General features: G+C 54.8%; 1 protein-coding gene across 13 annotated transcripts in view; it reads right to left on the bottom strand.

Annotated features, from left to right (window-relative positions):
* The window catches only part of UNKL (unk like zinc finger), a 46,201-nt gene extending 36,028 nt beyond the window's left edge, over nt 1-10,173 (bottom strand). For 4 of the 13 annotated variants that reach the window (XR_011524599.1, XR_011524600.1, XM_070567072.1 and 1 more), the window contains exons 1-2: nt 10,015-10,168; nt 8,737-8,946 (exon numbers count right to left, since the gene is read on the bottom strand). Coding sequence is in view for 3 of the 13 variants with exons in the window: in XM_070567072.1 (XP_070423173.1) it covers nt 8,737-8,946; nt 10,015-10,091 (287 nt within the window). In the remaining 10 variants the exon portion in view is untranslated. Of the gene's footprint in view, nt 1-5,378; nt 8,215-8,736; nt 8,947-10,014 lie in introns of those variants that run through there. The other 9 variants (XR_011524597.1, XR_011524598.1, XM_070567090.1 and 6 more) reach the window with 5 other exon arrangements.
* Nucleotides 10,174-12,211: the final 2,038 nt, after the last annotated feature.

Below are 12,211 nucleotides of genomic sequence, written 5' to 3'. Positions count from 1 at the left end.
GGTTCCCAGAGCCAGCCAAGCTAAAGTCACTTTAGAAGCCCACTGTGGGACCCAGCAGCTCCACCCCCAGACGCGCACCCAGAGAGCTGGAAGCAGGGTCTCAAAGAGATATTTGTCACCTCGTGGTCATAGCAGCACGATTCACAATCGTTCTAACTGGGAACAACCCAAACGTCCATCAACAGACAATGGATAAGCACAATGTGGTCCATCCAGACAGTGGAATATCATTCAACCATAAAAAAGGAATGAAGCACGGACATGCCACAACATGGAAGAACCCTTGAAAACATCATGCTAAGAAGCCAGACACAAAAGGACAAATATTGCATATTCCATTTATATGAGGTCCCTAAAGTCATCAAATTCACACAGACAGTGGAGCAGAGGTTATTAGGGGCTGTGGGAGGGGAGAATGGGGAGTGACTCTGTAATGGGGCAGGGTGTCTGTCTGGAGTGACGGAAAGAATCTGGAAAAAGATAGTGTTGACAGTTGTCCAACATCATGAATGTAATTAATGTTACTGAACTGCACACTTAAAAATGGTTAAAATGGGAAATTTTATGTTATATGTATTTCCCCACCATTTTTTTAAAGCCCACTGGAGACAGATAGATAGAGAAGAGACAGGAGAGAGGGATCTTTTATATATTTGTCTCGAAATATAATATACCCACAGAGAAGCACATAGGTCAGACCTACACCTCACGTGGCATTTTCACAAACCGACACACCTGAGTAACAGAACCCGGATCAAGAGGACAGAACACAAGCAGCACCCGGGACCACTCAAGACATGCAGCAGGCTGGTGGCAGGCTCTCGTAAGTGGCAGAAACTGGAAATCAGGCCAGTGTCCACCCAGCGTCAATTCCTTCCAGAACAGTCACGGCAAACTCTCCCAGCGGAATACCAGCAGTGGTTGGCAAGCACTCCAGATCCGTGAGAAAAAGGAAAAGCGGAAAATGGAGAGAGGAGGTTACAAGACAACTTGGTCCTCAGTTTGTGACAATAGGAAAAGGTACAGAATCATTACTATATCACTCGATATATAAAAGTGGAAAAGGAAACTTCGCATGCGCACAGCGCTCTACGCGCCCGCACGGAAGACAACCCGGGCGTAAGCTGCTGCTTCGTGTCCCGATGAGGAGCTCCGGGAAGCGTTTTGGGAGGTGAAAGGGAAACAGTGAGCATCCACTTTCGCTATTTCCTATAGTGAGCACGGACGCGCCCTTGGTCAATCCCCACCACAGAGTGACCGTTCACTCCGTCAGATTCAGGGTGCCCACGGGGTTGAGGCTGGCGTGGAGGACCCTCTGCCACTCAGAGAACCTTCTAGAACACAGACCCTCCTCCGCTTCTCACATGAACATACAGATTAATGTCACTAATAAACAAAGAATTTGTAGAAACAGACTGGGAACTCGCAGAACAATGGGCCAGAGAAAGGAATGGAGAATTTACAGAACAGAAAATGCAAACGGCTCCTGGCCACCAAGAGGCGCTCATCTGACTGTGATGATGAAAGAAACGTACTGGAAAGTCGCCTCCCCCCACCTCCCAGCAGGAGAGGCAGACAGTGCGGGTGGGCGGCAGGAACCCCCAGTGTTGCCACCTCTTCGGAGGGAAATGTGGCAATAAGTAACAAAACCACAGAGACACTTACCCTCTGACCTCACGATCCCCCTTCTAGGGTCCTGCCCCAAAGACAGAACGGCCAGAAGAGCAAACAGACGTGAGCACAACGCAGCTACCGCAAGACGTCTGTAATCGGCGAGGCTGGAGACGACCCAAGCTGTGGACAGATGTCAAGGGAGCTCGGTGCCGCTCTGGGAATAACAGGGTCTGTGTGGACTACTGAGCGGGAGCCAGGATGTACTGTCGGGGCAAAAACACCAAGAAAAGGGAGAGCCACATGCTGTTGATAACGGAATGTGGGGCCAAGAATACATATACATGGGCTCATATAAAAAATTATGGAGGGAGGGAGCTATGGTTTAATGGGGACAAAATTTCAGTTTGGGGAAGATGGAAAAGTTCTGGAGAACGATGGTGGTTGTGGCCGGACAACAATGTGAATGTGCTTAACGCCGCTGAGCGGTGCCCCTAAAAAGGCTAAGATGGTAACTTTTGTGTTTTGTACATTTTGCAACAATAAAAAGTAAAATAATTTAAGCTAACAGGAAAGCCGCCACTTTACAAAGACAGTTCCAATCTTCAGAAATACTTAGGCTTCTACTCTAAGTCGCATCTAAGGATCCCACCGTCTGGGGAGAGCGGCCCAGCGCACCAGAGCCGAGGGTTTTCTACAGAACCCATCCACACAGCTGCAGCAGGGCAGGAAGACAGCCGAGCATCGCTGACATGCAGAGGGGGGACGCGGGTGTCCCTGTGCTGACACACTGTGGAGCACGGCCGGAGTCGTGCACATACTGCGCTCCAGGGAAGTTAAGATTCTCCTAATGTTCCATCTCGATGTTCGCTCGCTCTGTAACGGTCCCTCAGGTTCCCTCCGAGCATCACTTTATTTCCTCTCCAGCACTATCGCCACAGCAACCAAGCCTGGCCACGGCACCCTTGCCCGGCAGAGCACCAAACGGGCACTGTCATTTCACTCAGAGCATGTCACCTCTGCCTACGACACGACATAAAAGCACGAGCTGACCTTAAGATACTAGAAAAGGTTTTTGGGTTTTTTTAATTTATTTTTTTTTAAGATCTTATTTTTTTCCTTTTTCTCCCTAAAGCACCCCCAGTACACAGTTGTATATTCTTCATTGTGGGTCCTTCTAGTTGTGGCATGTGGGACGCTGCCTCAGCGCGGCCTGATGAGCAGTGCCATGTCCTTGCCCAGGACTCGAACCAACGAAACTCTGGGCCGCCTGCAGCGGAGCGAGCGAACTTAACCACTCGGCCACAGGGCCAGCCCCGTAGAGAACGTTTAATGAAAAGAAAACAGCTTCCCGTCAGGACATGTAAGAGCCGAAGGGAGAACCTCAGAGAAGACTGTGGCAACTCCAGGACCCGCCTCGGGGAGGGGAGGAGGCTGGGGAGACTCCAGGGGTCAGCCCAACCCCGCAAGCAGGAGTTCACTAATCTGTCCCCAGGGCCACCGTGCAGCTGACTAGTCAAGCCACTGTCAGCCCTGCCGCACCAGTGACGTGACCCGGGGTGACACAGTTCCGCAGCTTGCCAAATTCAGGGTGACACCCGTGGTTCTCAAACCCATCCACAACAAGTAGTGACCTGAACAGTGTAACTGAAACAGGGCTCCATCAGTGGCATGGCCGGACACAGCTCCCCCACGATGCTCTGGAACCACTGAACCGGAATGGGAGGAACAGAGAGGAATACGCCAGGGGCTCCAGACTGCCACCTAAGTGCCCAGGAGAGCCTGAAAGTGTCCCCTGTGCTCTGGCCACTCTCGCCTGAAACAAAGGGGGGCCCAGTAGACCCAGATCCACTGTGCGTTAACGTGGTCCGGGAGCCCGGGCTGGGCACAGCGCTCATGCCGGAGCATGCATCAGAAGCACCTGCAGGCCTGCTAAGGCCAGACCGTCGGGTCCCACGGGCCAGGTGGACCCTTGGGCATGCACCACGGGCAAGCTCCCAGGTGCCGCCAACGCTGTGGGTCTGGGGCCAGGGTGGGAGAAACGCTGGGCTTAGAGGGCACCCCCGCACCCCTGGTACAACATGACTCCCTCCCCGTCCTCAAGGAGCTCAGGCACAGGCGGGAGACCAGAATACAATACAGAAATGACTGGGGCAAAATGAAACAGAATCGAGCAACCCACTGCGGTACAGAAAACGAGTGACAGCAGAAAGACAGGAAAAGGGAAGACCTGTGTGCCACAGACAACTAGGGGGGCAGGGCAGAGGTCAGGAGGGTAGGGAGGTGGGGATGGTGAAAAGGAGGGGCTGGTGGGAGATGCTCAAGTGTCATCTCACATCTGTCCCCTCCTCTGGGACACTGGGGGTGGGGAGTGCCAGCTAGCCCCATGTTGACCAGGCTATCTGTTCAGCATTATGCCCCCCAGCCTCTGGCTTCCCTGGATTCCCGAGCCAGGACAGTGACCCCTCACTAGTCCATAACATGGACCATCAGTTTCAGCAACGAGTCCACTTCCTTCCTCTGCACCCACAGAGCTGCCACCCTCTCCCAAGGACCCTGTCCCTGCAGAGGGCACCAGAGCTCCTGTACCAGGCGCTGCCTCCGGGTCCCCTGCCCTTCACTCAAAGCACGATGGACAGATGGATGGAAGTGCTGCAATCACTCAGGGATTTCAACGTTTCCCCACAGAGCTCTTACACACCCAGCTCAGTCACCTCACTGTAATTCCCTTAAGCCGGCTAATTTGTAACCAAAACGCGTGTGTCGTCTTTTGCCCTGTAAGCAGCCCCCGCCTCTTAAACATTATGCTCTAGCGCTCCAGACCTGCCCTTGGCTTTCACCTCTCCCCAAAAACCCCAGCAGAGGTCACTCACAAGATCAGTTCAAACAGCAAGTTTCTAACCACCTTGAAGTGAATGGAATTTTACCTAAGCCTTAGGTCCTAAGACACTGGAGTTTTTAAAGTTAAACACTGCAAGAGCATCTTTCAAGAGAAAGATCAGACGAAGCACCAATATGACACAGCGGCCACACCGAGCCTCGAGCACATGCAAGTGTCTCTAAGTCAACAGGCTCCCAGACTCAAGAGGGAAAGCCGATTGAGTCACATGTCATGGGCCTCCCGGATGAGGGGCCTGTGCCCCCAGAGGCCCCAAGTGCAGTGAGGAGGGAGGGACCCGTGGGGAGAAGGGCCAGGCCCACCGAATGGAACCAGGCAGGGAGCCCTACAACGGTTAAGGCTGATCTCTAGGCCAACCTGGAGAGTTACACCACGGTAATGGGGCGGGAGCATTTCTCCCTCAAAACAAGAAAATCTCTATCTGTGGGGTCTGGAGGGCCACCCCGCCGACAGCCTGTCTACTGCAGGAGGGTTAACAGAGGAAAGAGGGCGTTTACTTTCTCCAGAGTATAGTTGGGGACTGCTCCAACTGTTTTCCAGTAAAAATGTTCCCCTGGAGGGGCCCCTCGGACCCCCAGGATGGCCTTTTCTTTCTGTATGTCAGAACCGACGTCTGTGAAGGCGCCTGACCGTCGCTGAGAGCCGCGCACGCGCAGTCTCCTGCAGCCAGAGGCGCCCATCGCGCCCGGGCTCCACGTGCGAAGACCCGGGCCGGCCCGGACGGTCCACGGTCCCGCGGGGAGCCGGACAGCTGGGGGCCTGGGGCCGTCCACACCCGAGGCCTCTCAGAGCATCCTCCGGGATGTGGCTGGACCCCGAAACCTCCGGAAGAGAGTCGCTCTCCTCGAAGCCCCAGCCGAAGAAGTACCTGAGGTGGATCCGCACAGGTGGGAACACCGACCCGGTGGAGCTGGGCCCGACCCCGGGGTCGAGGCGGCGTCCGGCACCGCCAACTCTCTCTGCGCGGATTACCGAGCGCACACCGAGCGGCCGCAGCCGCCGCCGCCGGAGGCCAGTTCCCACGGGGGCGGGGCGGGCGCACGTGACCCGGACGGCCAATCGCGGGCCGCGCCGGGGAGGGGGCGTGTCCGCCAGAACAAAGGGCACGGGGAGACCCAGGACCGCGGGATGGGAGCGCAGAGGCGGCCTCCTCCCCAAAGGGTGCCCGCCCGCCGAGGAAGGAGAGTGACAACGTGGGAGGAGGCCACGGAAGGCAGGGTGACAGAGACGGGGAGAGTGACTGCCCAACAAGGTGTGACATTGGTGGGGGGGCATGACAGCAGAGGAAGAGACTGACCGCCTGCCAATGAAAGGGGGTGACAGTGGGGGAGGGGGCCACGGGGGGGGAGGGTGACCGCCAGATGAGGAAAAGGGTTGACAGCGGGAGTGCATGTGGAGAGGGGGAGATGACAGTGGGGGGCTACGCAAAGGTGACAACAGGAGTGCCCACAGAAGGAGAATGACAGCAGGGGCGGGGGATGACTGCCTGCCAAGGAAAAGGGGTGACAGTGAGAGTGTGGCATCGGGGGAGGGGGCCATGAGAAGAGAGACCTTCTGGGGTCCCCATCCCCTCCGGCCCTACCACTCAGCCCCACAGGGCCCCCGGCCAGCACCAAGAACAACGCTGGATGCTTGCATCACCTGACATTGGCTGAAGGGTCTTAGCTCTTTCACACATATTCATATTTTAAAATAATAGGCCGGTAGTACATATGCCCAAAATAGAAATTTCAAGAATCAATGAACTAAAATAAAAGGAAGGCCCTGTCCTTGCTCTGAAAGGTAGTGCCTATTTACGAATTCCACGGCCACCCTGCGTGAACCAGACTCTGTGATTCAACAGGACGAACTCCAGGCCATTCCATTTGTGGGTGATGAGAAAGTCCCTCTGCCATGGAATGAGCAGTAATTACTAAGGAGAGGTTCCCAGGGGAGATGTCTAGCCTGTGAAACACTTCCTAAAGGGCTGAAGCAAGTCATCTCATGCGCTCATTGAAAGTTAGATACAAAATCTTTAACAAGACACATGGGACTTCCTTACTAGGTATGGATGTACACAGGATGCATTCAAAACAGAAAATGTCAAAGAAGAATCCTAATCCTCCCACTCGTCCTGTTTTCCAATGATAACCTGGATGCCATTTAGACTACGTTAATATTTTTATAATAAATAGTTGCGCTTTTTTTTTTTTTTTTTTTTTGGTGAGGAAGATTAGCCCTGAGCTAACATCTATGCCAATATTCTTCTAATTTGTATGCGGGATGCCTCCACAGCACGGCTGATGAGTGGAGTAGGTCTGTGCCCGGGATACGAACCTGTGAACCCTGGCTGCCAAAGCAGAGAGTGTGGAACTTTAACCACTCAGCCATAGGGCTGGCCCTAATAATTACATATTTCTTTATTTTTAGGTTCGCACCTGAGCTAACAACTGTTGCCAATCTTCTTTTTTTTTTCTCTGCTTTTTTGTCCCCAAATCCCCCCAGTACATAGTTGTATATTTTAGTTGTGGGTCCTTCTAGTTGTGGCATGTGGGACACCACCTCAGCGTGGCCTGACAAGCGGTGCCATGTCCACACCCAGGATCTGAACTGACGAGACCCTGGGCCGCCAAAGTGGAGCACGTGAACTGAACCACTTGGCCATGGGGCCAGCCCCTGCATATTTCTAATCACTATTTGAGCCCAGCTTAAAATGACCACATACAGATAGGTGTTCACGGCAGCACCTTTCATCCCACAAGAACTGGACACCACCCTGATGCCCAACAATGGGGCCGAATCAACACTAGGACATCCAGATTCTGGAACCCGAAACAGCTGTTAAAACATGTTTTTCATGCATTAAAAGCATCGCCAGTGAATATTGCCATTTGGTCCCCCATACTGGACACTGGGACAGGGTCAGACACACGGGTGCCTGGATCCCCGAACCAGGATCAAGCAGCAGTGGCCCCCCTGGCCAACTCAGGGACCCAAGGTTGAGAGAGATGACTGAAGTGGCCAAGGGAAACAGGGGAACTGATGCCAGGCCTCACCTAGACAAAAACATCTCCTCTGAAGACCCATTTTCAGAAAATATCAGCTCAAGAAGCAACTAAATAACGCACTTTTAAAACTTCACAGAAATATAACACCATCTTACCAAAAGTGGAGCTGGCTACATTATTCAACAGGCATCAAGCTGCCTTACCATCAACACTTTAACTTTCTGGTGTTCAGCTAAAAACCTTTCAGTAAGTGTATAAAGTTTACAAGATCACCATAGATTAAAAGTGTACTCCCTGGCCTAAGCATTTTTGTAAAATGAAGGGGAACAGACCCACACTGGCCTCCATGCGGGGCAGCGTGAAAGCTATCTTCAAAAGGGAGCACACCTGGAGAATTACCTCCCTCCAGAGCATCAGGGGATGGGGGCTTGAGGACCTCCCACAAATCAGGCCCAGATACGGACAGAAACTGAACAAGCAGCTCTTTTTAGAGGGCCCCAGGGCACAGTGATGCCGCACCACCTCCAGGCAGAAAAGGATGGGCCCCCCTCCCTCCTCTAACAGCCCACAGGAAAAAAGCAAAGCCCAGATCTACCAATTTCTGCCCAGTACATGAAGATACAATCCAACCGTACTTTCCCTGTTTTCCCATTCTACATCTTTCAAAAGAAAGACATCTGTTCATAACACGGTTAGAAAACTTGTAAAAAAAAAAAAAAAAAAGGCAACCAAAACAAAATCTTAATTTCTTAAACTTTAAAAGTGCTACCTAAATGACACTCTGCGAATAAAATAACTTTCCTATCAATTTAATCAAACATGTAAACAGCAAGGAAGGAAACATTCCAGATAGATTTGCATAGTGTAAGCAAACATTCTAACAAGCCGACCACAAAATGGTCCCTAGCCTGAAAGCCATACCTCAAAAAGGCTGGTTCTAATGCAAGAAATTTGGAAAAGTGTGCTGCAATCACAAGTGGGAAGCGCAGCAAAATCGATTTGAACTATGCAAGGGTTATCCTTGAAACACATATATTCTTTTCCGCACTGGCCTAAAAACAAGGAAATGTCCCGTCCCGTCTCCCCCCTCTACCCCCCCACCCCGCCCCCTTACTGGTCACAGAAAAACTTCAGAGTAAAGATACACCCCCTACATGTGCCAACTGTCCAAAAGAACCAGGGCTCTGCCGCCTGCCGGTCAGCCAGGTGCAGGAGGGCGGCGCTGCCCCCCACACTTACTCGTCGCCGTCGGGGCACTCGCCGCTGGACTCGTCGTACTTGGAGCAGTACACGTCCGGGCTGTAGTTGAACGTGCCGTCGCGCCTGCGGAGCGGTCTGCGCCGACGCTGATTTAGGAAATGCCAATGGAAACAGGTGAATGGCCTGTGCTGGGTGCACTTGTGCTGCACAAACAGGGCGCACTGCTCTGTCCTAAACTCCTTTAGATACCTAAAAAGACAAACAGCGTTGCGGATCGCTTCCGCTGCCACCGCCGCCGGCGGGCGGCCCTGGGAACTCGTGGGCGGGGACCCGACCCCGCGGGCCCGGGGCGCCCCGACCCCAGGTGCGACCCCCCCCACTCCGAGTCCAGATAGCCACAGACCGCGTTCCCCTCCCCACCTTCAGCCTGGGCGCATTCCTCGGATCCCAGGCATGGTTCACCCATCCCTGGCACGGCCCCCGACCCCAGGCACAGCCCCCATCCGGGACCCCAGGCGTGACCCCTCACTCCCAGTCCAGACGGCAGACCCTCATCCTCCAGCCCAGGCGCGTTCTTCGGATCCCAGGCACGGCCCCCGACCCCAAGAGCCACCCCCAGAGCGCACACGCGGCCCCCCACCCCAGGCGCAGCACCCCAATCCCCGACCCCAGGCGCGACTTCTCATTCCGACTCCAGACGGCCCAAGACGCCCCCCTTCCCAGCCCAAGCGCGTTTCCCCGACCCCAGATGCGATCCCTCAGACCCCATGCGCAGCTCACCCATCCCGACCACAGACGCGATCTCTGACTTCAGGTGCGACCCCGCGACCCCGGGCGCGCCCCAGCCCCCAAGCCCAGGTGCCATCCCCGACCCCAGGCGGAGGCAGCCCAAGTCCAGATGGCCGCCCTCCCCCGGCGCCCAGGCGCGGAAACCCCATCCTCAACCCTAGGCGCATTCTCCGCGGCGCCCGACCCCAGGCGCTGTTCCCCGACCCCCAAGCAGAGGCGCGTGGACCCCCGACCCCCGGCGCGTTCCCCAGCCCCCAAACCCAGGTGCCACCCCAAGACTCTGGGCGCCGCCTCCCGACCTCAGGCGGCGGCAGCCGGAGTCGGATGGTGGTCCACCCGCCCAGAGACCAGGCGCGGCGCCGGGCAGGGGGCGGCCGCGGCGGGGGCGGGGGCAGCGCGGGGCCCCAGGCCGCACCCGGCGGCGGCACCCAGGCCCAGGGGCGCAGGGGCGCGGGCGCGCGGGCCGGGGGCGCGCGGGGCCGCCCTCCGCTCCGCTCCCGCCCCCGCCGCGGCCGCCCCGGCACTGACCTGTAGTGGGTCGGCTTCTCCGTCTGCGGGGGGGACCCGCTCAGCGCCGCCGCCGCGGCTTTCGAAACCGACGGCATTTTCAGTCAAAACAATGCAGCGCGCATGCGCCGCGCGGGCCCGCCCCCGCCCCTCCGGATCTCCCCCGCGCCGAGCCCACCCGCGCCCCCCGGCCGGCCGGCCACGCCCACCCGCCACGCCCAGGCCACACCCCCAGCGGGCGCCTCGCGGGTGCGGGGGCGGCCCGGCGCGCAGCAGCGGCCAGCACCTGGGGGAGACCCGCGCGGACCCCCGACTCCGCCGCGCGACGGGCCGCAGCGCCCCGGCCCCGCCAGGGACACACCCCGCGCGCGCCGCCGCTGCCAGTCCCGCATCTCCCGTGCACAGCATCGCCCCACCCCCGCGGGCTTCCCGAGGTCCACACCCCATCCTGCGCACAGAGGGCCTCGGGCCCCGGTCCCCCACCCCCACTGCTGCCTTCACCCCTCCACTCCTGGCCCGCGCACTCTGCACACCCTGACAGCGACCCCAAGCTGGGCCCCAGGAGCAGCTGGAGCCGACAGGTCCCCTGTGTCGAGACAGCGTGCACGGGCTGCTCACGCTCACGCTTCACTCATTCCTCCACTCTGACCCCGGGGCTGGGCGCTGAGGCCGAAAAGAATGGATCCAATTGCTCCGAGTTGGGAGTGGGAGACATGGGGGTAGATGGGGCGCGGCTCTTTCATGGGTCGGGAGTTTCTTTTAGGGAGTGTGAATATGTCCTAAAATTAGATTGTGGTGATTGTTGCCCCCTGTGAATATACGAAACATTTTTTAATTGCACACTTTAAATGGGTGAATTGAATAATACGTAAACTATATATCAATAAAGTTTATTTTTGGAAAAGAATCTGAGGCTCCCACTCAAGGAGGAGACACCCCCCACACACTCGTCACCAACAGGGTGGCAGGGATGCACAGTGAGAATTCTGAGAAGCAGGCGGCAGCAGCCAGGGCCCCGGCCCAGCTGGCCGACAGGAAGAGACAGGGTGTGCATTTCAGGAGGGAGAACCCAGGGCCAGAGTACATTATTTTGTAAACTGGCATAAGACACTTTTTTTTTTTAAGTGTTAAACCTCTCTAGTAATCCAAAAATTGCAAATGAAAACATGGAGTGGGCAGACTTTTTTTTTTATTCTGAACAGCAACCACAACACCGGTGACCTTCAGCATGACGAGCCCTTGAAGAAGTGTGGCTGGGGGGGCAAACCAGTACTCACCTTTATGGAAAATAATTTGTTCCATTTCTAGGAACTCCAACCTAAAAAAGAATCAGATTCAGACAAAGATTTATGTACAAAGATGATTATCAGAGTTATTTAGCAAAACTTGAGAATACCTAGCAGCCCCCAGTCAGGAAACGGTTCCAATCTGAGTGCAATGCCGTGACTTGATGACAAAGCTTCCTGAGAACTGTTAGTGACATGAAAAATGCTCCTATTGAGGTGAAAAACAAAGCAAGACCTGAACGTTCATACATTTGTTCCCAAGCATGTTATTTTTTGAAATAGGAGTAATACAGTAAAATAAAAGCTATCACTTGCTGGTGGGATGAATGATGATCTTCATATGTTCGGATTTTTCTAATGAATTATTCCCTCTACAAATATTACCTTTAAACCTGGAAATTAAAATGGCAAGAAATCAACTTGACATTTTCGAAGAAAATCAAGCAGAAGGGAGCAGGAGAGGACCGGGTCCATGACTTCTTCTGAAGAGGAATAAACAGATCTTGAAGACTGCCGGCATGCGAGGAATGAGGAATGAGGAAGTCTGAGATATGCCCACGTCCCTAGCTAGGAGGGATACAGAACAAAGAAAGAGGTTTGGGGAGAGAGGAATTCCGTTTGGGACCTAAGAAGTCTGAGGGACCTGTGACGCACATTAGAGATGTATAGAGAGCCGCCCTGAGCTCAGAAAAGGGGAGGCTCAAGATGAAGAACTTTGGGGATCTTCGCCGTAGAGGTGGGAGTAAAGATGCCTAATGTTCCTTCTCACCCAAGAGGGATCTTCGTTGAAGAGATCAAAGAGAACTGGAACAGGCTGTAAAGACCAAGTGTCATTTTTCATGCTTTGGAAGAATATTCTTAAAAGGCTGGGGTGGTCCCCAGACATATGAAATAGCACCAGCGTTCTCACTGTGAATTTAGAAGTGCTTTAC

The sequence above is a fragment of the Equus przewalskii genome, chromosome 12 (assembly GCF_037783145.1).
Source record: "Equus przewalskii isolate Varuska chromosome 12, EquPr2, whole genome shotgun sequence".
Classification (NCBI taxonomy): Eukaryota; Metazoa; Chordata; class Mammalia; order Perissodactyla; family Equidae; genus Equus; species Equus przewalskii.
This window is presented reverse-complemented; position numbering and strand designations above follow the sequence as displayed.